Source organism: Marmota flaviventris, chromosome 1 (assembly GCF_047511675.1).
Source record: "Marmota flaviventris isolate mMarFla1 chromosome 1, mMarFla1.hap1, whole genome shotgun sequence".
Taxonomy (NCBI): Eukaryota; Metazoa; Chordata; class Mammalia; order Rodentia; family Sciuridae; genus Marmota; species Marmota flaviventris.
In genome coordinates, this window is record NC_092498.1 from 145,983,533 (window position 1) to 146,005,840 (window position 22,308).

General features: G+C 48.7%; 1 protein-coding gene across 1 annotated transcript in view; it reads left to right on the forward strand.

Annotated features, from left to right (window-relative positions):
• Positions 1–6,032: 6,032 nt before the first annotated feature.
• Srrm4 (serine/arginine repetitive matrix 4) overlaps positions 6,033–22,308 on the forward strand; it is a 144,305-nt gene continuing 128,029 nt past the window's right edge. The window contains exon 1 of the mRNA XM_027923207.2: positions 6,033–6,163. Coding sequence (XP_027779008.2) covers positions 6,033–6,163 — 131 coding nt within the window. The remainder of the gene's footprint in view (positions 6,164–22,308) is intronic.

Consider the following 22,308-nt stretch of genomic DNA (forward strand, 5'->3'; position numbering starts at 1 on the left):
AGTGTGCCACAGACTGGGGACCAATCGCCTTTAACAGATGGGCCTCTGGGGGACATTGATTTAAAACATAGCGTCCATTCAAACAAAGAAACCCATAAATAGTAAACACACACTTAAAGGCCATTGGGAAAGGAATGTTAATTTCACCTGGGTTGATGATATTGCAGATATGCTACAACAAACAAAAAACAGAGCTTCTGTCTCTCCGAGATCTTTCCAGCAGTATTTACAAATAGAATAACACAACGCCTTGGATTTGCTTCACGATAATTTAGAAGTGTGGAAACTGGGTCAGAGGGCAGACGAAAACAAGACCAGCTGTGTATCGATAATTGTCGAGGCTGGACTGGGGGTTCACAGGGACGCTTGCCAGGGCCCACGCTTTGGGATATGTTTGAAAATTTTCTGTCATGAAAAGATTTTTTTTAAGTGACTCACTTCTTTAATAAATTTGGTTAAAGAAAGAAAAATCAGGGCAGGTTGAGTATCTCCAGTCTGAAAATCCAAAAAAAAAAAATTCTGAAACTGGACCTTTGAATTTGAAGCATTTCTGATTTCAGATTTTAGGATCAGGAATGTTTGATCAGTAAATATTTATGCAAATACTAAAAAAAAAATCTGAAAAACTCTTAAAATCTGAAACAGTGAACTACAACATTTTTCCCCCTGTAAATTGTTCATGTCAGGTCTCTTGGTCACAGTGATGCAAACCTCACTAAGACCCTTTATGACCCTTTGTTCCAATGTTATTTCATGCTTTGGGGTGCCTAGATAACACCCCAAACCTTCTGCCTGGGGTACCACCAGGGTTCCGGGGCCCATTGCTTGGAGAAACAACATCCTACCGTCGGCTTTTCAAACTTCGATGGTGGTTGTCTAATTTTATATTAAAAAGTAAAACGAGACTCGGAGTCTAATGTCATGGCGTGGAGTACGTTGTTCCATCTCCAGCTCCTTACTTCTGCCCCCGTTCTCTGGATGCACGCACGCTTTTCCGACATGTGGTCTCTGCCCACACTGGGGCCTTTTCTTAAAACGCCATCTCAACATGCTGACGCCTTATTCTTGACCTCGGCTTAAATGCAACTAATCTCAGAGGGGATTTGGCCTCTGTACACTCAGATTAATAAATTCCCCAGTTATCCAGATTCATTCACACCTTTTCTCCTTGGGGATATTTTTCTTTGTAACCTCCCCTGCTCACGACTGGACTATAAGCTCTCTGAGAGCAGGACCTACCTTTGCCTCTGTCCAAGTACTAGGCCCAAGACATAGTTGCATGTCAATGAATGCCAATCTTGGACATAAAATGATACCATAGGCAACGGATAAAAATGATGAAGAGGGCAGACTTTGCAAGACAGACTGGGTAAGTTCACATGTTGCCTCTACCTTTGACTAGCTGTGTGTCCTTAGACAAGTTATTTCACCCCTCTGTGCGTCTGTTTCCTTTTATGTAAAATGTGGTTACCAGTAACGGGATCTAAAGTGTAGGTTTTTTTGTGAGCATTAAATAAGATAATATTTGTAAAGTAATTTGAACAATGCTTGGCACCGAGTTCTATATAAAACTTTATGATTATAGTTATGTACAAGTACTCCTATGACACAGAGTATGTTATGTAGAATGTACATAGAGTGTACATAAAACTTAGTCCTTTTCTCTCATCAGATCACAGTTAAATGACTCTAAGCATTATCAGTAAGCACAGTGTGTTATATTGTCATTTGTTTCTATAGTTATAAAATCTTGCCTTCTTGCCTGTAGACTGGTATAATATCAACATTAGTCTGCTATATTCTGTATATAGGAGCTACTTTTATTGAACTCCTACTGTGTTCCAATCCTGTGTTCGACATGGATGATCCCATCTTTAGACACAGGAAACTAAACAACCCAGGAAGGAGGACCCTGGTTCATCCATGTTAGTCCGGGGGCTTTGGAATTCTAGAAAAGGAATAGACTATGAATGTCAGAGGCTGGATTCAGTTTAGACCCAAAGTAGAACTTTCAAGAAGTGAGTCTACCCTGATTAGTACAATCATGTTTTTCTCCCTCAAATATCTTTATGAAGAATACAGAATCTCATCATTTGAATGGCTTCCTCTGATCCTGCTCAAAGGTAGAAAGACAGATTGCTCTCATTATCATATTTCCTGTAATCTCAGTAATTATTTGAATCTTTCACTGTTCACTGGACTTTTGGAAACAGGTACAGACTGTCAAGTTCCCTGAAGTCCCTTGAGACTGGTAGATAATGACTAGCCTCATTATAGACAGAGAAGTCCTGGACACAGAGAGATTAAGGCATTTACCCGAGGTAACACAGTCAGGTTCCTGAGTGGAACTTGAACTGTCTGCGGAGGAGACGTAGGTGTTTCTCTGAGCTGGAGCTGACACATCTTTGGATCTCTAGAGGAAGAAAGCACAAGAATCTCTCTGAACCACTGCTCTAGAGTGCCTGGAGTTGAAAATCCTGGAATCACTTCTTCTTTCCCTTTTTATTTTTTTTTTTAGATGAAATGACACCCCCAGTTAGGTAAAGAACCAGCATCTAGGCATGGATGGCAAATTGATTTTGTCTAGGATGCTGACTCCAACCAATTAGAAATGGCTATCTAGAAGGCTGGGTTGAGAAGGATTCTGAGGTTAGGTCCCAGCAAGAGGGCTGCAATGAATTTTCCACACCTGTTGGGGGCAGCATGTGGAGGATTCAGCAGCAATGGTGCCACACATTATTTATCTTTATCCATCCAGTACTGACAGGCCTCAGTTTATGGAGTAGGGTGGCTTGCACCCAGGAAAACAGAGAGCAAGGCCCCGAGGGACTGAGGCACAGAGGGTCATACCGTGACAGACACAGGTGGTCATGGACCTGGAGGGTCTAGAGTTTGAGTTGTATTGGAGAAACCAGGCCTAAAGACTAAGAGTGAGAATATGGGAAGGAGTCGACGGTTAGGCATGGGGACCCAGAGGTGAATCAGACTGTGAACTCCTCCAGGGAAGGGGCTCTCTGGTCTCTGGACCCTCAATATCCAGATTCCCAACCAAGATCCAAGGTGGGCCTCGATGAATGATTATCGAGCCTCACATATAGCCTGGCCTAAGATGCTAAGATTCCAACAGTGTTTGTCATAACAGCTACTATTTAACAGTCACTTGCCATGAACGGGACACTGTGCTAAGTCCTTTATGGGTGAAATCTTCTTTAATCACAACGATCCTATAAAATGCCTCCATTTCACAGAGGGGGAAACTGAGGCAGAGCTGGGCTTCATACTCTACTTCTGTCTCACTCCTGACCAATGCGCTCTCGGTCATTGGAAAAATAATTGGTGTTTTAGGAACCACGTTCCAGAGCTCTGCTCCTAGGACTGTGTACTGTGTGAGTCCCTTGAGTCCTCACAGTCTATTTAAACCTGTGATATTCAATCTCCATAGCTTCTTCATGTTAGTGATGAAGAAACTGAAGCACAGGAAAGTGAGTTTATTGCAGGAGACTCCCAACTCTAGAAGGCTCAACACCAAGGAGTACTTTGCCCGTTGGTATTGGATGGGTTTTGCCTGCCAATGTCTAGTATCCCCTGGCCCCACTCCCAAGCAAAAGCAGAAACTGTGTCTTTTTAGTCCCTTTGATTTATTTATTTTAATTTTGAGACACGGCCTACGTGGCTTAGAGGCTTGCTACGTTGTTGAGGCTGGCCTCGAACTTGGGATCCTCCTGCCTCAGCCTCCGGAATTATATTGGATTACAGGTGTGCTGCCACCTCCCTGGCTCCACTTCCTCATCTTTAACAGGTAGTAAGAGTAACTTCTTTCTCCCACTTGAGCTGCCTGCCGTGGGGTTCCGAGGAGGGAATGGTGTGCACCTGGGAGCTTTGACAACCCTCTAGGAATTAAGAACAGAAACACAGCTGGGAGAGGTTGATTGACTTCGTGGGAGGAGGATCCCACCTATCTCCCGCAAGTGACTCAGGGCAGACCCCCCCATTGTCATGACTAAGGATCGTTTTAAATATCCCAGGCTACTGCATTTAAAGTGACATCAACTGCAGGTGGAAAACAGGGCCTGAGGGCAATCGAGGAATGGGGGGGTTTGCAGCATGGGGTGAGGATCAAGTGGGAGGCCAGGAGCGAACCTCCTCTTCACTCTCCGCCACCTCCAAGTATCCCAGCCCTAACTGCACCACCAGGAAGGTGCTACCCACTTAAAAAGCCGTCAGTGCACCTCTAGCTGTCGACCAGAAGGGGTCACTGCCGAGCAGACTGCGCTCTCGGCCCTCCTCATCAGCCCCACAAACAATACACAGACGTGTGTGTTCTTCCAGACGCATACTCTTACTCCGGGGTTCTTGCTTCTCTTGTCCCCATCTTATCCTCTCTTCCTCTTAGCCTCATCCCCCTGTTTAGCTCCCGTTCCCTTTCAAAGAATTTCTGAAGTTCACATTGATGTCCCTGCCCTTTGCTCTGTCCCCACGGTTACCAGTATCAGCAAGAATCATAGGTTTGTCCCCGCTGTGGCCGGGACCGGGTGCCGGGTCCTCGGGGGCTGTAAGACTCAACAAAGCCTCCTTCCAAGAGTTTCCAGCCCAGGGATGGGAGAGAGGAGCGATTCGAGAGAGATGGGCTAAGGGGTCCCGCAAAGATCGCCTCTTTTAATAATAATAACAACAACAACCTAGGAAAGCAAGAAGAATTCAGCCCAGATCCTATGCGTCTGGAGTTTGAGATCCCAAAGCCGCACCATTTGCTGGGATTAGGTTGGAAGGGCGGGGGGAGGGGTAGAAGATGGGGGAGGAGAGCCCGAAAAGTTACTGTCCCCTTGGAGTCCCCAGACCCCGCCCCAAACTCTCCCCCCTTTTAGCTCTTTCTTTTACAAAAACGTATCCCCTTCCCGAAAAGCGGCTGCTCCCCGAATTCCCCAGAAGTGGAAAGTGTGTGTGTGGGAGGGGTCCCCTTCCTTGGGAAGGCTTCGGTAGCGGGGACGTTGGGCAGGCTGGCTGAGAGGCACAAAGGAGATCCCCTTTGCCGCGCCCCAGGCACAGATGTAACGCTGCGCCCCTCTGCGGGTGGGGGCCGGCTCGGCAGATGGCGAGAAGCCGAATTGGTGACGGATTGTCCATTAAATGGCACTTTCTGGGTGGTGGAGATCTCGCGGCCCCCGGGCGCATAGAGGAACGCCAGGGACCCCCTTTGCGGGGCCTGGGCGGTCCCTCCCAGCAGCGAAGGGGGCAGGCTGGCCTGAGCGAATCGGTGAAGTTTTTCACTGGGCCCTTTAATAGGAGATCACTGCAAGACTTGGGAAGGGAGGTGGCCGAGCCTCGGGGGTGCACAAGGAAAGTATGGTGGTGGGGGGGTAGGCCCACGATGATGGAGGAGGAGAAAGAGCCGGGAAGCAGGATTCCCTGCCTGGCTGAGCCCGGGGTGGGGGGCAGCTTCTCAGTAGGGTCAGCGCTGCAACTCCGTGGCCGCGGGGCCTTGGTGACAGGCGCACGCCCCGCCCTTTCTCCTCCCAAGACCTGCGGGCTTTTGTTATGCAGATGGCGGCAGGAGGCTGAGCCAGAGGAGGAGGGGGTGGGTGGGAAGGAGGAGAGATGGGGGGGGGGGGGAGGCAAGTGCAGCTCGCGCGACCAGCCTCCTCTTGAAACGTCACATTGTGCGAGAGACAAAACCCGGGCGCGCCGGAGCTCACACGCGCACGCACACCCGGACGACCCGGTCGCCTCTGCTCTCCCAGCGCTGCCGCGGAAGCCGGCCCTGCTGGCCCTTCCCGGGCTGCGCAGCCCTGCGAGCTGGGAGCGCAGCCCAGAGCCAGCCCAGAAGGCGACGAAAGCCGGCGGACGAGCCCTCTGGCCCCGCTGCCTGTCCAGACCCGGGCGCCCCATCCCCCGCCCCGAACTCGGATCCTCCCACCCCACCCCTCTGGCTTTCCCGCGGACAGCGCCCGGAGCCGGCTGCGCCCCCGTTTGGAAGCCACGTTTCAGCACTTCGGACAGCGCCCGGGCGCCCCGCGGCCCCCTTGGGGTTGGCTATGGCGAGCGTTCAGCAGGGCGAGAAGCAGCTTTTTGAGAAGTTCTGGCGAGGAACCTTCAAAGCGGTGGCCACCCCGCGTCCCGAGAGCATCATTGTTGCTAGTATCACGGCCCGCAAGCCGCTGCCAAGGTAAGGACCTCGTTCTTAAGAGGGGAGACCCCGGAAGGTCCCCCTTTCTGGCCTGTGCCCCGGAGCGGTGAGGGGTGGATGCAGGCAGCTGGGCTGTCTCTTCCCGTCACTACTCGGTGTCTCCCGCTGGAACATGGGAACTAATTGCTTGTGTTGAGGAAGAAGCTGGTGAGAGGGACGGGGATTCTTTGGGGACAGACGCTGCACGGACCCTATTGCTCCTATGCAAGAGATTTTTTGCTTTCTTAGGGTGGGCGGTGCGGCTGGGGTATGACTTGACTGAAAAACTTTTCTTGGTATCACAGAGCTCAGAGGGCAGGGGCCAAAGGAATGGTGGATAGGGGGTGATTGGGGAATGTTGGGCAAGGTGAGGGGTGAACCGGCTGGAACCCTGGGCAAAGGCAGCCGCACATTGCTATCCTCAGCTCAGAAACCAGGGAGCTCTGAGCGTTTTGACAAAAAGCCCATATGTTGTTCCCTCAAATACACCCAAAACAGCACCCTCCTCCACGCCTTTTGGGCCGCTGCTGCTGCCACTGCCACCAAATTCTCTCCTCTCCAGCGTCCAAAACTGGGATTCTGAGCTCGAGGAGTCTTCCGAAATCATGAAGATGATCTTGGTAGAGTTTTATTTGGTTTTTCAAAAAGACGCTGATTGCTTTGAACTCAGGGATGGTAGCAGATCCTGGAGTGGTGGTAATAAAATAAAATAAAATAAAATGATCCAGGAGGAGAAAAGGGAAGAAATGAAAGGCAGAAAGAGGCGGAACAAGATGTGGGGTGAAGAGATGAGGGGGCTGGGGAGAACCGAAGCGTTCCAAGATAGAGAACCCCCCCCCCTTCTTTTGATAAGTCATTCCATTTAGAGGAGTTTGAGAAGAAAGGAAGAAGGCTGTGCCCTCTGTCAGGGAGAATCAAGGCAGGATGGAAACTCCTCTTTTGCTAGTGTTGGATGTGCGGTTTGGCGGGCAAAAAAAGGAAGAAGCGGGCCAGGGGGGACCACTTGGTGGATTTATTAATCCTGGCAGGCGACATTAGGGAGTAGATTGAAAACATGTTTGAGAAAGTGTTTTGGACAGAAGGCTTGTTCTGGGACAACTCGATCTGAACTTTGCAGTAGGTATGGGGTCGACGGGGAATCACACCTGCAAAAATAAAACCCATACTGCAGAACTTTCCTCTAGTCGGATAGAAGCTCAGATAAGTCTTTAGAAAAAAAAAATGGATGTCCCCTGTTGGGACCGGGTGACCAAGAAACACCATGGGCCAGTGGGGTGCAGCAGGCTTCAAGCCGCAGATAGTATTTGCAGAGGAGAGGGAGGGGGAAGCCACTGTCAGGCTGGAGAAGGGGAACAATAAGGCCAAATGCCATTAAAAGCTGACGCTTCCCTGCTCCGAAAGAGGTTCTTTGTAGAGAGTTTTGACGTCAGCAGTTTTATCTTCCTGGTTCTCTGCCATCCGATCCACCTTTGGAGTGTACCTACAGTTGGCAAATCAGATGCTGCACTGGCCAAAGATTATGCCCTTGTAGGAGGGACTCGGGGATTTTGATTGGAAACGCCAAGTGTGGCATTTGGTCCAGAGTTTCTCATCTATTTTAGGAGCACAGAGGGGGGAGGAAGCAGATTCCTGATGGGGCTCTAATTCAGAAAAGCTTGTCCCTGTCTACTTCCCTTAGTATTTCCTTGTTTTGTCTGGCTGGTACTAACATGCCTTTTTCTTGGTCGTTGTGTCAATCACATAAATTTTCTACCCAGTGTCCCGAACCCTCCTGCTTTCGGTGGCTTTGGGATAATTCTGATTTAATCTGTCTGAGACCTTTTACGACAGCTCCCACATATGCCCCCTGTTTTCATTTCTCTCTGGGTTTCTTTTAATGTCTTGGGTCTCCTCTCTCCTGAGGTTAAAGTCTGAGCTACAAGCCCTCGATTTATGTCATGCTAGGAGGATCCTGTTTAATACTTCTGTAACAGGCGTGGCCTCTCTGTGGAACAGATCCCAGTTTTATGGGTGTTTTTCTTGGTGTGGGTTCGACCGGGAGCATGGGAGGTTTGTGTTCAAGGCTGGGATTGAGCTGTCTTTTCGTAAGATGGGCTCTCAAACCTCACCCCAGCAGCCTCCTCCAGGGGTCGTCAGTTTCTACTTCCTTTCCGGTGTTCTGTAGTGACTTAAACTTAAAAGCACCAGGTTTGCCAAAGCAGAGTTCTTAGGAGGAAAAAAGGACAGAGCCACTGGCATCATTTGCCTCCCCCCCCCCACTCCCGTGACTGTTTTTCAGAGAAAATCTAGAGACTCATTCTCATCAGAGATGTTGTTGAGTTCCATGACTCAAACCCAGCTCACAGTCAGCAGATCCGCACAAGTAGAGCTGTCTGCAGGGAGATGGAGGAGGGGCCGGGGAACCCAGTCCTGTTAGGTGCACACTGTATATTTGTTTAATATTTCCCCCTGAATGAGCTTCCCCAGGATGTTTTAAGTGTATCTTCCGAAGATAATTGAGCACCAGGACAGAAGTATAGGATCCATTTGTTGATCTCACAGAAACATGCATCCATCACATCCGCTCCAGCAGAAGCCCCTCAGCCCCTCCCTCCTCCTTCCCCTCCTCCCTCCTCCCCCCTGCTCCCTCCCCCCTCCTCCCTCCTCCCTCCCCCCTCCATGAGACATACTTGATGAGGAACAGCTTTATCATGTATCCAATTGCAAGCAGATGTCTGACTCAAATGTCAGAACAGTATAGCAGAGCGGGAGACGGTCTATCATCGTGGTTAAGAAACTGATTGGAACATAAGACAGCCTGGAATCCGGACCTGGTTCTATCACTTACTGAGCATCCTGAACAAGTAGCTCTACCTGGCTGAGCTGGCTTGTCAGTTTGAAAGCAGAAGTAGTAAGAGTTGGCACCCTACATGGAGGGAGAGGAGGACTGAAGCTGGTAAAGCCCTCCCTCTGGTGTGCGGCACACAGTGTTTGTTTAGTAGACGTGGGTTCTGTAACAAAGCTTACAGTGGCTAATGGGAAATCAACTGTTCCTAGGTATTGTGTTGCATACGCCTTTCCATGTCTTCCTCGAATAATGCTGACCATCAACATCTTGAAGGTTTTTTGTTTGTTTGTTTTGGTAGTAGGGATTGAACTCAGGGGTGTGCAACCACTGAGCCACATCCCCAGCCCTACTTTGTATTTTATTTAGAGACAGGGTCTCACTGAGTTGCTTAGGGCCTCGCTAAATTGCTGAGGCTGGCTTTGAACTCACGATCCCCCTGCCTCAGCCTCCTGAGCCGCTGGGATGACAGGTGTGCACCACCACGCCCGGCTAATCTCGAAGTTTTAATTGCATTGAGATAAGAATTAATTAATACACAGGTAGTGTGTGTGGGGTGGGGTCTGACTATTTCAGAAACAGAGTGGAGAATAGTGAAGTACTTGGATTCTAGATTGATTGGTCCAATGTCCGTAGGGACCATTCTTTTGATTTGTATAGGAAAGACCCATAAAGCTCTAACTCTTCGGAAAAAAAAAAAATCCCAGTTTTAATCCCTGAGTGTTGTCGAATTTACGGTGATCACATAACTTAGAGTACATAGTAAGAAGTCTTTAAGAAGGAAAGGGACGTTGTTCATAATTATTATTTTGCAGGATGGAAAAATCTGAAAGGGACCATTGCAGGTGAGCCACAGTGAGGGTCACCCACAGACAAACTAGGACAATGCCAACTAGTAGGGAAGCCAGAGGGAATCCACAAGCTTCCTCTAAGCGCAGAGGGACCCCTCTTTTATCCCCACCAACGAAGGGCCTGGCGCTGACTTAATTCCCTTTGTTGATTGCTTAGCCGAAAAAAGTTTGTACCTAAGAAGTTTCGGCTCAGGGCAAACCCAGCGTTTGAAGGCAGCTGAAGTCCCAGTCATCATATCGCTGGTGGTCGCTGGGGACCAACTGAACATGGAAAAATCATTTGAAATTAGCATAAGAATTGTTTGTGGATCTGTGAGTGTTCTTAAAGGGCTAGAACAGGGACGCCCTTAAAGGCAGTGAGCATTCTCTTTACAATTCATCTGGCAAGCTGTTCATTTTCTTCGAAAATCCTTTCTATGCAGAACCGTCCAGAAGCAGACCTCAGCCCAGTCCCTGTCCAAAGGATCATAAATTCCAAACGATCAGAGCTTTTACTGCATCAAGGGAAAGATGGCCAAACTGTAAGGCAGGGGAAAAAAAAATGCCTTTGAACCATTTAATTGGAGACGCCCCTTGGTGCGGAGAGATCAGTTAGCACATTTGTGCTGACTCCATCCTGGGAGCAGGGTGAGGGGTATTTGGAAGCCACTTCCCTGACAGCCTGTGGTTAAGGACCAACGCACCAAAGGTCACGGAGAATGCTTGCCCTGACCATGAATAAGTGGTTTTCTCTGGGAGGAGAGTGTTATTGTTTGGGTCAAACCTTTCTGTGTCTGAAAGGTGAAATTTGTTGAACGGGGCCCGAGGCTGGGGAAGGGGTCACTTTTAACATTGTGCTGTGTTCCCTTGTTAAACGCGCTGTGTCAAGAACGAGGGTGTGGTAGATGCTCACTGAACGTTGGATGCATCGATTGATGAGAACACGTGGTCCAGATCCGGCCACAGATGAGCCCCCCTCCCAGCCCCACCCCCAGATCAATGCCACCCGAAAGACACACACGCTACAAATACATTCCACTTGCCTAGCATCAGAATGAGGCTCCTTAGATGGAGATGTCTGTCTGGCTCTGCAAGAAGACATGTCAGCTGATAGGAGCGCAGGGGGTTGGACTAAATGCTACCTGATCTCACCCCCACTGCAGGACACCACATAGAGGAAGCAGCCCCCAAATCCTAACTCCCGTAACTAGGAGAGAAGCCTGCTTTATGAGCGCGCTGGGCCTGCTGCCGAGGCACCCTATATTTTAAAACTATTCTTTCTCTAGAGTGGCTGGATTTACCTTCCCTCGAGGTAGAAGACTTCTTAGGGGCTCAGCCAAACCCGGGCTCTTTAATGGTTTGTGACCACAAGTTCGTGTGAGGTGTGAGCGGGTATTTCTGAGATTGGGAAACAGAGGGAGGAGAGACCTGAGCTCTGAAGTCAGATCTACCCAGGATCGGGTCCTGTGTCGCCATGTCCTAGCTCTGGGACCTGCTGGTCACTTGGCTCCTTTGTGCCTTGGCCTGCCCATCTGTGAAATATTGTTCTCATGGGGTGGTGATGAGGAGTGAATGAAATTATTCACATAAAGAGCGTGGCCAGTGCCTGGCGCGTAGGAACTCCATCCAAAGCTGCCATGACATGGGTCACCTAGAGAGCTCAGCCCCTCACCTCCTGGGCTGGGGGTGTGGTGCTGCTCAGCCCCCCTGGCCTCACCTCTCAACTTCCCCCAATATCCTATATACACTTCCAAATATGATTCTGGAATTTCCTCAAGAGCCACCGCTGGAGATCTGCGGAGCTACCCAAAAAACCCTGAAAAATCCCCCCTGCCCCCACAGGGAAACCAATCCAGAGAAGTATTTCCTGTTACCTTTTGCAAACACCAAACGGCTGTGAGACTTTTGGCAAATCATGGGTTTTTTTCAGTCTCAGTCTCCTTATCCATAAAATGGGGCTAATAATAGCAAGCACCCCCAAGAGCCCTTTAGAGGACTGACTGAGGTCGTTTATGGAAAGTGCCTTGGCACCTAGGAAGGACTCCATCCGTGTGAGCGCTGGTTATTAATAATAAATTGTGGCTTTTATTCTTCCAACGTGCCAGGCCTATCACAGGGAAAAAGTTGAAGGAAACGCTTGCTGTCCCTTGGAGGGCTTCAGAATTTAGTGGCCGACATAGACACAGTCACTTGGGTAGGAGGCAGATGTCTTAAAGTGGGTGGGAATGAAGACGGGAAAGCAGGAAAACAGAGGAGGGAGATGCGTCCGGGAGGCACGGAGTCCTTTGCTTACGGTCACACGGATACCCTTAGTTACTCCATCTGTAAAATGGGCACGATTCTTTTTATTTCACCAATTGTCATCCACCAACGCCAAGAACGGTCAGAATGAACAAGGTCTTTGCACCCGGTAGGTTCTCGGAGCCCATTTCTCCTCCCTTTTAAGTATCTGGATCGGGGTTACCCGCGGGGGGCTATTCAGTGGTGAAGACAAGGTGCGGTGGGAAGGGACGGCCCACGCGACATTAGCTTTCCAACCTCCCCACCGTGGTCTCCGGCGTGGGCTGTTAAGTTTCTCAGCCTTCACGGTCCAGCTGCAGCTAATATGAAATCCAGCCTCATTCCTTGAGTAACCAGGGTTGATGGGGGGATGGCAGTGAACCCACAAATGTCAGAGGAACAGTTAACCACAGAAGAATGAAAGTCCCACGTGGAAGAAGCTGCCTCTGGCTAAAAACATCAAGTCATGATTTAATCCACTCCTTCATTTATTCACTCACTCGACAGTTTTATTGACCTATGACTCAATACGGCAGCGAGTGACCAGGGGGACATCCTTACTTTTGCGTAGGGGGGCAGGGAGGGAAGGCAATAAGTGAAGAACCAAATAGTGAAATAATAGAAGAGCTGGTGGCAAGGAAAGCTGTAAAGATAACTCATGGGGAACCGGGTCAAAGGGAGAGAAAGGGGGCTGCTTTGTTTGAGGGAGGGGTCAAAACCTGGATGAAGGGAGGGAGCACGCTTGAAGGATAACCAGGGGCGGGGGGGGGGGGGAGTGAGACAGAGGGAAGAGCCAGTGCAAAGGTCCTGAGGTAGAAGTTAGTTGGGGGTATTTGAGGAATAGTAAGGAGGCAGTGTAGCTGAAGCAGGGAGGAGTGCAGGCGAAGACTCCTAAGATGTAGCAGGAACTAGATCCAGTGGGGTCTTACTAGCCTGCTAAGGACTTCCCAGGTCCTCAGCTCCTAGGTTCTCAGGGGGCTCCTGTCCTCTGGGTCAGGGTCCTGAGTCTGATCTGATATTCTCAGTTCCCTTCCCCTGACTCTCACGCAGCCATCTTTGAACAAGAGAGTCAGAAGCCTAGCAGGGCCCCTTCATATGCTAAGGACAAGCATGAAATTTACAATCTCTCTGATTATGATCCATCGGATGGAGAAATTGAAAAAGACACTGTTTAGACTTTCAGATGGCAGTGGTAAATTTTGTGCCCATGACAGAAGCTGGAGTTTGGTCTCTCTCTTTCTCTCTCTCTCGTCCCCATAGGTGCAAACCCAGGCCTGCACCTGAGGTCCCCCTTCACTGCACACCTTGCAGCTATAGTCTTCTTTCTCTCTCTCTCTCTCTCTCTCTCTCTCTCTCTCTCTCTCTCTCTCTCTCTCCCTCTCCCCATCCCCCCAACCCCCATTTACAATTTTGCTGAGGGAGCTCCCCATATGCCACAGCCTGTGTGCGGAAATCCGTGAAATAAAACACTGAATTAAGATGTCACCGAGACAAAGCCAAACCAAATACAGGGACAATGCCGAACCCTAAAACAGTCATTAAGCCATTCGTGTCTGCGTGGGTCTGTTCAAAACAAATATGAAGATCCTCTGCACATGAATATTTCTCATCAGGAGAATCCCCCGTTTGCTGGGTTCCCAGGGCTTGGATCCCGCTGGCGGATTTACCGTGCAGGGACACCAACAGTTCACTATTCTCTGGCTTCATTAAAATGAAGCTCAGGTGAGTGTCCTGGAATTTTACAAGACAGTTAGGCTCCTGCAAGAACAGAAGTGCCATCTGGGCCCAAAGCGTGTGTACTCATGGTGTGTGTGCACACTCACCCGTGGTGGGAACGTGTGTGCCAAATGCATGTGACTATTGTGCCCAGCCCTGTGCTAAGCACATTCTACCTGTGATTTGGTTCCAACCTCACAGCAACTGCAGGACAGATGAGGAGACTGAGGGTCAGAGAGTAGGCATGGCTTGCACAAGGCCACAAGGCAGATAAGTCAGAACCGGAGGAGAAATCAGAGTTCTGTTCTCATGTGGTACAGTCCATTTTGCAGAGAAAACACTGAGACCAGGGAGGTGGGATGCGATTTGTCCAAGGCCACATAGTTCATCTGTGATGAAACCAGGACCTGAATTCAGGTCTGCCTGAATGCCCGAATGCAAGTATCTTCTTCTTCTTCTTTTTTTTTTTGGTACCAAGGATCGAACCCAGGGGTGCTCAACCACTGAGCCACATTCCCAGCCCCCTTTATTTTCTACTTTGAGACAAGTTTTCACTAAGTGGCTTAGGGCCTCACTAAGTTGCTAAGGCTGGCTTTGAACCTGTGATCCTCCTGCCTCAGCCTCCTGAGCCAGGATGGCAGGCATGTGCCAACCACGCCTGGCCTCCAAGTATGTTCTTGTCTCATGGCTATACTTCCTGTCACTGGAGTCTGCATTCTAAATTGTGGGTGGCTTGTTTTGTTTTGCTCATTTCGTCTTAAGTCCAATCAACTTAGGCAATTGCCAGTGTGACAATCCCATCTCAGGCCAATCACAGTTGTAGCACCGTCTCTATCCTTTGCCCCCATCTCCACATACAGCCAGAAGACCCTCTTTGAAAATCAAGGCAGGTCCTCTAAACTCTCCTGCATTCGCTGCTTCTCAGCATCCAGAGCTGACACCCTGAAAAGGCCTGTGATTCTCTTCATGGTCCATCTCCTGCCCAGATTCTCAAGATGATTTTTAAAATGCTACACGCTCTGCCCCTCTCCTACCTGCATCCCATTCATTTCACTTACCAAATTGCCTATATTCCTTCTTGCCACAGGAACTTTGCACATGCTACTAGAAAGCTTGCCCTCTCCCTGGTGTCTAGTTTAAACCCAACCCACTTTCAGATCTCAGCTCAAATGCCATTTCCTGGGGGACTGCTGCAGATTAGATCACACCCTCCAGGACAGACTTGCTTTTTACCTGTTCTCAAAATGTTTGTAGCTTATATTGATTTGAGAGTCATTGGTCTTTCCTAATAGGCTAGGCATCATGAAGACAGGAACTGTGTCTATTTGCTCACCTGATACATGGCAGAGGGCCAAATTGACATTGGTTGAATCCATCAATTGCAGGGCTCTCTCCTTTGTTGGAATCACTGTCATGTCTGATACTTATGTGCAATGACTGCTCTAGTTTGGGTCTTAAGCATTCCCCAAAGGCCTAGTGGAAGGCCTTTGGGTCTTTGGGGGCGTGGCCTAGTGGAAGGCCTTTGGGTCTTTGGGGGCGTGGCCTAGTGGAAGGCCTTTGGGTCTTTAGGGGCGTGGCCTAGTGGAAGGCCTTTGGGTCTTTGGGGGCGTGGCTTAGTGGAAGGCCTTTAGGCTTTGGGGGCATGCCATCAAAGGGGATTATGGGATACCAGCCTCTTTTTCTTCCTGGCCCCAGGTGAGTGGTCCCACTCCATTAGGTGCTTCTGCTATACTGGGCTGCCAAAGGCCAAAGCCACGGGGCCACCCAACCATGGATTGAAACCTCTAAAATTGTGAGTCAAAATAAACCTTCTCTCTTTAGAAGTTTGATTATCCCAGGCGTCTGTTATACTAACACAAAATGGGCCGACACAATTGCCAGCATTCAAAAACAGCAGTGTGACTGCTTTTGATTCACAGGAGAACTGTTTGGACCACGGAGCCAGGGACTGCATCCATTTTCTTCCTTGCCGTGTCTTTGCACCTGATATAGTGGCTCTCAGTTGGCAATTAAATATTTGTTGAATGAATAATCCACAAAAACAATGCAACTCTAAGCACATTGTCTAGATGAGGAGACCAGACTACAGAGCGCCCCACAACCGTGGCACTAAAGGGACTTTAGAGATCATCCAGTTCCCTTGTTTTACACGTGGAGGACTGAGGGGTGTGTTTTATGATGTGTATAATACACTGGGTCAATAGAACGCACATAATAATTTATAAATAAATACACACGTACGAGGGTTTAATTCTCAAAATTCTTATGAAGAGAAATCTGAGATTAAAAAAAAAGATCAGGTTACATTGCTGTAACTCAGCTCCTGTTTTTGTACTCAGGGACACTGAACCCACTGAGAGGAAGACTCCCAGGTCTACAGCCTTAGGCAGCCGAGGTGAGCCCCTGGTTCACTGGAGCGCTGTTTGCCCAATGTCACGGCTCCTGTTTAAACATCGTGGTGAGCTCAGGTGACCAGACACCTGCTCTCTCCTGCCACCCCACACCCCCACGATGAGATATGGCATCCTGCCCCTGCAGAGCCTCCTGTGGCGTATGCTGCCATCCTGACAGGGTGTCCATCTGCACCCAGCCTGTGCCCGCGAGCAGGTGAGCAGCTCGGGCTGCTCCTGGGCTCAGGTTTCACGGCTGCCCCAAGATAAGGAGCTTTTGTTCGGCCAGCTTCCCTGCCCGGCCTCCCTTCCACAGCCAGGTGGCAGGTGACTCTGGGACTCAGCCTGGCTTCCAAAGAGGGTGAGGTCTCTGGCAGAGTGTGGGGTGGGCTCAAGAACTCAGTCATCATGTGGAGGAGGGTTGTTTGCTGCAGGAATGAGAGGACATCACTCACAGCACCTGCCAGTGTCAGCTTCTTATGAACCACTTTGTCCCCTGGGGCATCTAGTCCCTAAGCCACAATGGGTGGGGGGGGGACAGTGGGGACCTTTGAGGAGCTCAAATACAGCCTCACCAGTTCACAGATCTCAGGGGGCAGCAGAAAGTGGATCCCAGAGGTATCACTGACATATGAGTCCCTTGACACTCGGTCCCAAGACACCACGCTGTTCAGAGTTTCTTGGAGAAGAAGGTGAAAAAATTGATATTCTCATCTTATAAATGGACAAATGAAGCTCAGAAAGGCAGGAAGATTTGCCCGAAGTCAGAGCATGAATTAGTGACATTATTGTTGCTGTTACTGTTCTTGAACGATTCCTATTGATCTCATTTAATCCTTGTTAACAGTAAACACCAGCTTTATGTCCATTTTACAGATGAAGAACCTAAGGTCTTATAACAACCTGGACATAAGTCCCATATTTCTTAAGTCCAAGTGTAGCATTCCCCAGGGGCTCCTGCATCCCTTTGCTGGGTGGAGAATCTTCTAGAGTGACATCCCTTTTAGTGCCCATGGAGGGGTGTAGGGATTGGAGTGGAGCCAAAAACTGAAAGAGGAACCCAGAGCTCAGGGACTTTAGGAAGAAACGCCCTGTTCCCATCCCAGTTGGACCAGATTGGGGGGGGGGGGATGAGCCCCAGGCAGCAGGTACAGAGAGTGTGAGACAGGAAATCTTTATTCTGTGGAATGAAGAGGGTCCTGGTTATGTGTGACCCTCCCCAAAGAAAGGACACCCTGACATCTAAGAGAGTTAGAGTGGCCTTAGGAGTAGTCTAGTCTCACCTTCCCCAAGTCTTCATTTTAGGGAAGGAATCCAGCCCAGAGTCGCTAAGTCACTTGCCTAACCTCACAGTTGATTCAGACCATGGACCATGGGCTGGTTTCTAGGAAAGAGAAAAAAATGAACACAATTGCTCAAAAGAGGAGCCTGTCCACACCCCAAAGCATCAGCTGCCCCAGCGGCTTGACAAATCCATCCTCACACTGTCCCCAGTAGTGGTGAGGGTAGGAGCTGGACCCTGGGGTCTAAGTGCCCCTGGGGTGTGTGGTGCCTTCCAGGGGAATTGAGGCTGAAGCTACTGACACAGGGACCCTGATGTTTAAGCCCCCCCCCCCCACTCCTGGAAAAGTCCGTGCTGTGTCCCCACCCCTCGGATCCTCCCATCTCTGGGAACGTGAGCTGCGGGCCCAGGCAGGAGGGGTGCTGCCCGGGTAGGAGAGTTCTGGCTCTCCAGTGAGCATGCTTGGGTTTGAATTCTAGTCCACCAAGTGCTAAGTGTGTGTCCTTGGAAAGTCACATCACTCTCCTGAGCCTTGGTGTCCTCATCTGGAATAGGGGGATAAAAATTCCTAACTGGAATGGTTGTTGATTCTTGGTATAGCTGTAAGGGTCTTTGAAACATTGACCTTGGCCATTCAGGCTCAGAGGCAAAAGAGGGTCCACTTGGTGGTGGGGGATGAGGTGTAAGAAGATACAGGGATTATATTCCTGATGGAGAACCCCCAACCTCAGAGCTCATTCGTACTAGTCTTTATTATGAAGATGAAGAAAGGAAGTCTCAGAGGGGTAAAGACATTTGCCCAAATGCCGCAGTCTGGCTGCAGCAAAATAACCGGGGGGTGACTAGCAACTTGTGGACATTGATACAGCAGGAGTGGGAGCCGTTTATTGTAGGACAGGAGACGTATATATACATTCCACACAGCTTATCTTAATTAACATAAACTAGATGCAGCAGTCAACCAATAAGGAATCTCCACACTTAATGGCTCGCTGGCGTTACTTCACAAACCACTCCCTCTGCAAAATGCCAGGCGCCATCTTGACTCGTTTACAGACTCTAACACCCAAAGTCACACAGTAAATGAGGACCCAGTCCTCCCAGACTCCCAGAATTTACTCCCCCTCTCAGTGACCTCATGGATGTCAATTTTACAACATTTTCATCTGTCAAAAGACTTGATAATAACTATGAATAGCAGTTACTATTTGCCCAACACTGAACAAAGTGTTTTATCTGCTCTCAACCATTCTTTGAGGTAGTCAGATTCTACAATAGTTTCCATTTTGCAGGTGAGAGAGGATGAGAGAGGTAAGTAATGTGCCTAAACTTGCAGGTAATGTCAGAGCTGGGACTGCAATTCTGCACTGGTAACTCTTACTCTTATCAGAAACACCTACTCTGCCAATCTCCTGCCATAGGCAGGAAAGATCAGAAGAATTAGGAGCACTATATGAAGACAAGCAAGTGTTTGATTAGCTGTTGACATCTTCCTGTGCATGGCTCCGTTCTGCTCCATCTCAGGGCCCTGGTGGTGCATGGGAGAGAAGGTGGCTCAGAAAGGCTGTCCGCTGGCTCTGCCCAGTGGTTCTATTTTGGGACCCACCATTTTGATGATGTATTAATGTAGTAGCCACCCTGAAAGCAAGTTTCCCTTAGAAGGAGGAGGAAATAAGGAGAATAAGTCTTGGGTGAAAATTTGGGACTTGTAATTGTAATGTCTACCCCACATCCACCCACTCAGGAGCCACCATTGTGCAGTCCTGGGCGCCTCTCACACGTGCAAGGCTTCATGCCTGCTGAGCACTTGTTTCATATGCCCTCCTCTTCATCCCTCTGACATCTATTCCCTCATGATCTGTTCCCCCATGCATTGATTCCATTTACCCATCACCTATCATCCACCATCCACCCATGCATGCATGCATCCATCCATCCACCAACCCACCCATTCATCCATCCATCCACCCACCCATTCACCCATCCACACATCCATCCATCCATTCATCCATCCACCTATCTATCCATCCATCCATCTACCAACCCACCCATTTTCCATCCATCCATCCACCTATCCATCCATCCATCTACCAACTCACTCATTCATCCATCCATCTACCCACCTATCCATTCACCCATCCACCCATCCATTCATTCACCCACCCAACCATCCATCCATCCATCTATCCATCCATTCATCCATCCACCTGTCCATCCATCCTCCCATCCACCCATCCATCCATCCATCCACCTATACATCCATCCACACATTCATCCACCCACCCACTCATCCATCTACCCATTATCCATCCATACATCCACTCATCTTCCCATCCATCCATCCATCCATCCATCCATCCATCCATTCACCAATCATCCATCCACCTATCACCTGTCGTTCATCCATCCATCTATCCATCCACCCATCCACCTACCCTTTATTCATCTACTGATCAAGGAATTGATTAATTCATTCATTATTCATTCAACCATTTACTCATTATCCATGCGTTGTCTATCCCTTATCCGGCATCCATTGTTCTGTCTTCTTTTCCATCTATCCATCCATCCATCCATCCATCCATCCATCCATCCATCCATCCATCATTTAATGAGCGTCTACTCTTTCCCATTCTTCACTACTTCCTACTGTTTTTTTTTACTTATTTATTTAACTGATGATAAGAACTTGTAGCTCAGATAATTTCTCTTCTAAGACAGACAGACATAAAGCCTTGATGAACTTGATCTCCCACTCCAACTTCTTCCCCAAACACTTACCAGCCATGTAAGGTTTGCTTTTATTCTCCAAAGATTTTGGGGGGACTATATATATTTCTATTTCTATAATATAATTCATTCTTATCAGAAACAAAGCATCACAACAATTACCATGATCCTTTTTAAAAAACTTGTGCAAAAGGATCTCACATCTGCTTTGTAGCTGTCCATCCATGCTTTCCTCAAGCACTGAGCTTCTACCATATGCAAAACCTAATCATTAATAAAAATGTCTTCATTCTCAAGTTGTTTACATACAACCACAGGAGTTAGTTAGTAAGGATGGGAGTTAGATCACCACCCAGGAGGGCTTCCTGCCCCAGCCTTCTTTCCCAGGCAATATCCATCAGAGCTGAGGTATGAAATGTCACTGGTGAGGACCACCATCCTCCTGCTTTCGAGTGCATGGATGATCTCAAGACTGGGATCAGGTAGAAGAGGAAGGGTCTGTCTGGAGGTGAGGCTGACCTCGTGGGCTGAGGAGGCATTAGCGTTTCCCTTCTGCCCTGGGTGGTCACTCAGGAGGAGAATCAGCAAATCCAGCTGGGATATGTGTTCACAGAAACAGGATTATCAACCCATCCACCAAGAGGAACAACCCTGCAAGATGGGGAGACAAGACATGCTAGTAGTTAGCCATGTGTTCTTGGCCAGAGATAAATTCACAGCTGGCACCCGAGACGGGCATGAATCAAATCACTAATATTGAGGAACTCAGGGGAAAGAGATAGACACGTGCTAAGCAGGAGAACTCACCAGCCATGTCTAGTTCCGTACACTCCCTTTCCAGGTGGTTAAAAAGAGCACCTTGTATTGCAAGTGAAAATGTAGCCCAGACCATTTATTTTATTTGCCCAAGGTTGCCCAGCTAGGCAGAGCTTGGGCCATTGGTTATCAGTGCACACATGTTCCCATGGAGATGGCCATTATCCCTGACCAAGGGGCACCTTTCTGGTTCCATGGTCTTATTTGTGTCTGTCTGTCTGTCTCTCTCTCTCTCCTTTTCCCCAAGCCTGGAGGCAGTATCTTTCACTCAGAAAAATCTTTCTTCTTTCTGTTCCTCCAAGACTCTCTCCTAAGTCTATCAATCCCCTTCCCCTAAGGGCTTTGAGTTTAAAAAAAGAAAAAGTTAAAACACTCTCATATTCTTCCTGTTTTCAGCCCTGACACTTGCCTCCCTGAGGCAACAAGGGTAGAACCCAGGGCCTGCTTAAATTATTAAAAAAAAAGAAAAGAAAAGAAATGCAAAAATACAGTGAGAAAAAAGATCCACATAGACCAATATCTCCAAATATCACCCCATTGCACACGCAATGGTTCCTTTAAGCTTCCGCCGCTGTGTGCTGTTATTACCTCCAGTGTGCACAGGAGAAAGCTGAAGTTACAGACATTATGTGACTTACCCAAGGTCACACAGCTAGGAACTGGAACCAGGACTCGAACCCAAGCTTGCAAGGTACTGATAGCAAGATACTAAGATGTGAGTGCATGGTGTGTGTGTGTGTGTGTGTGTGTGTGTGTGTGTGTATCAAAATAATCCTAACAGGAAAATTGACTGCCCTGCTTCATTCAGCACGTCAGCAGACTGGAAGCCAATTTTGCTGATGATAGCACATTGATTATAACCTGCATTTAACGGCCGTCTCCTGAATGCATCTGAGCTTAAGACTCACGTTAGCTCAATCTCTGAGGAGGTTATGCTCAGCACCCAGGTCAAATGTTCAGAGATGAAAGAAACATTCCTTAGAGCACCAGCCAAGCTACAGAACTCTGCAACTGAGTGGGTGGGGGGTTGAATGGCCAAGTTCCATAGAGACTACCAGCTATAATCCATTAGCAGTGGTTACAGGAAGCACTGGGTTTCTGGGGCTCCCTCTGAGATCAGTAGCAGAGTGCTTTGATCGATTAGTGATGTCTGTCATTGTTCAGGAACAGGCGGTGGTAGTGTGTGTGCTATCTACTTAGCTTTCCTAGGGAAGGGAGCGATCCTTTTGGAAGGATCAGATCAAGGACTAACTCTTGAGCACCTACAAGGCTGTGAC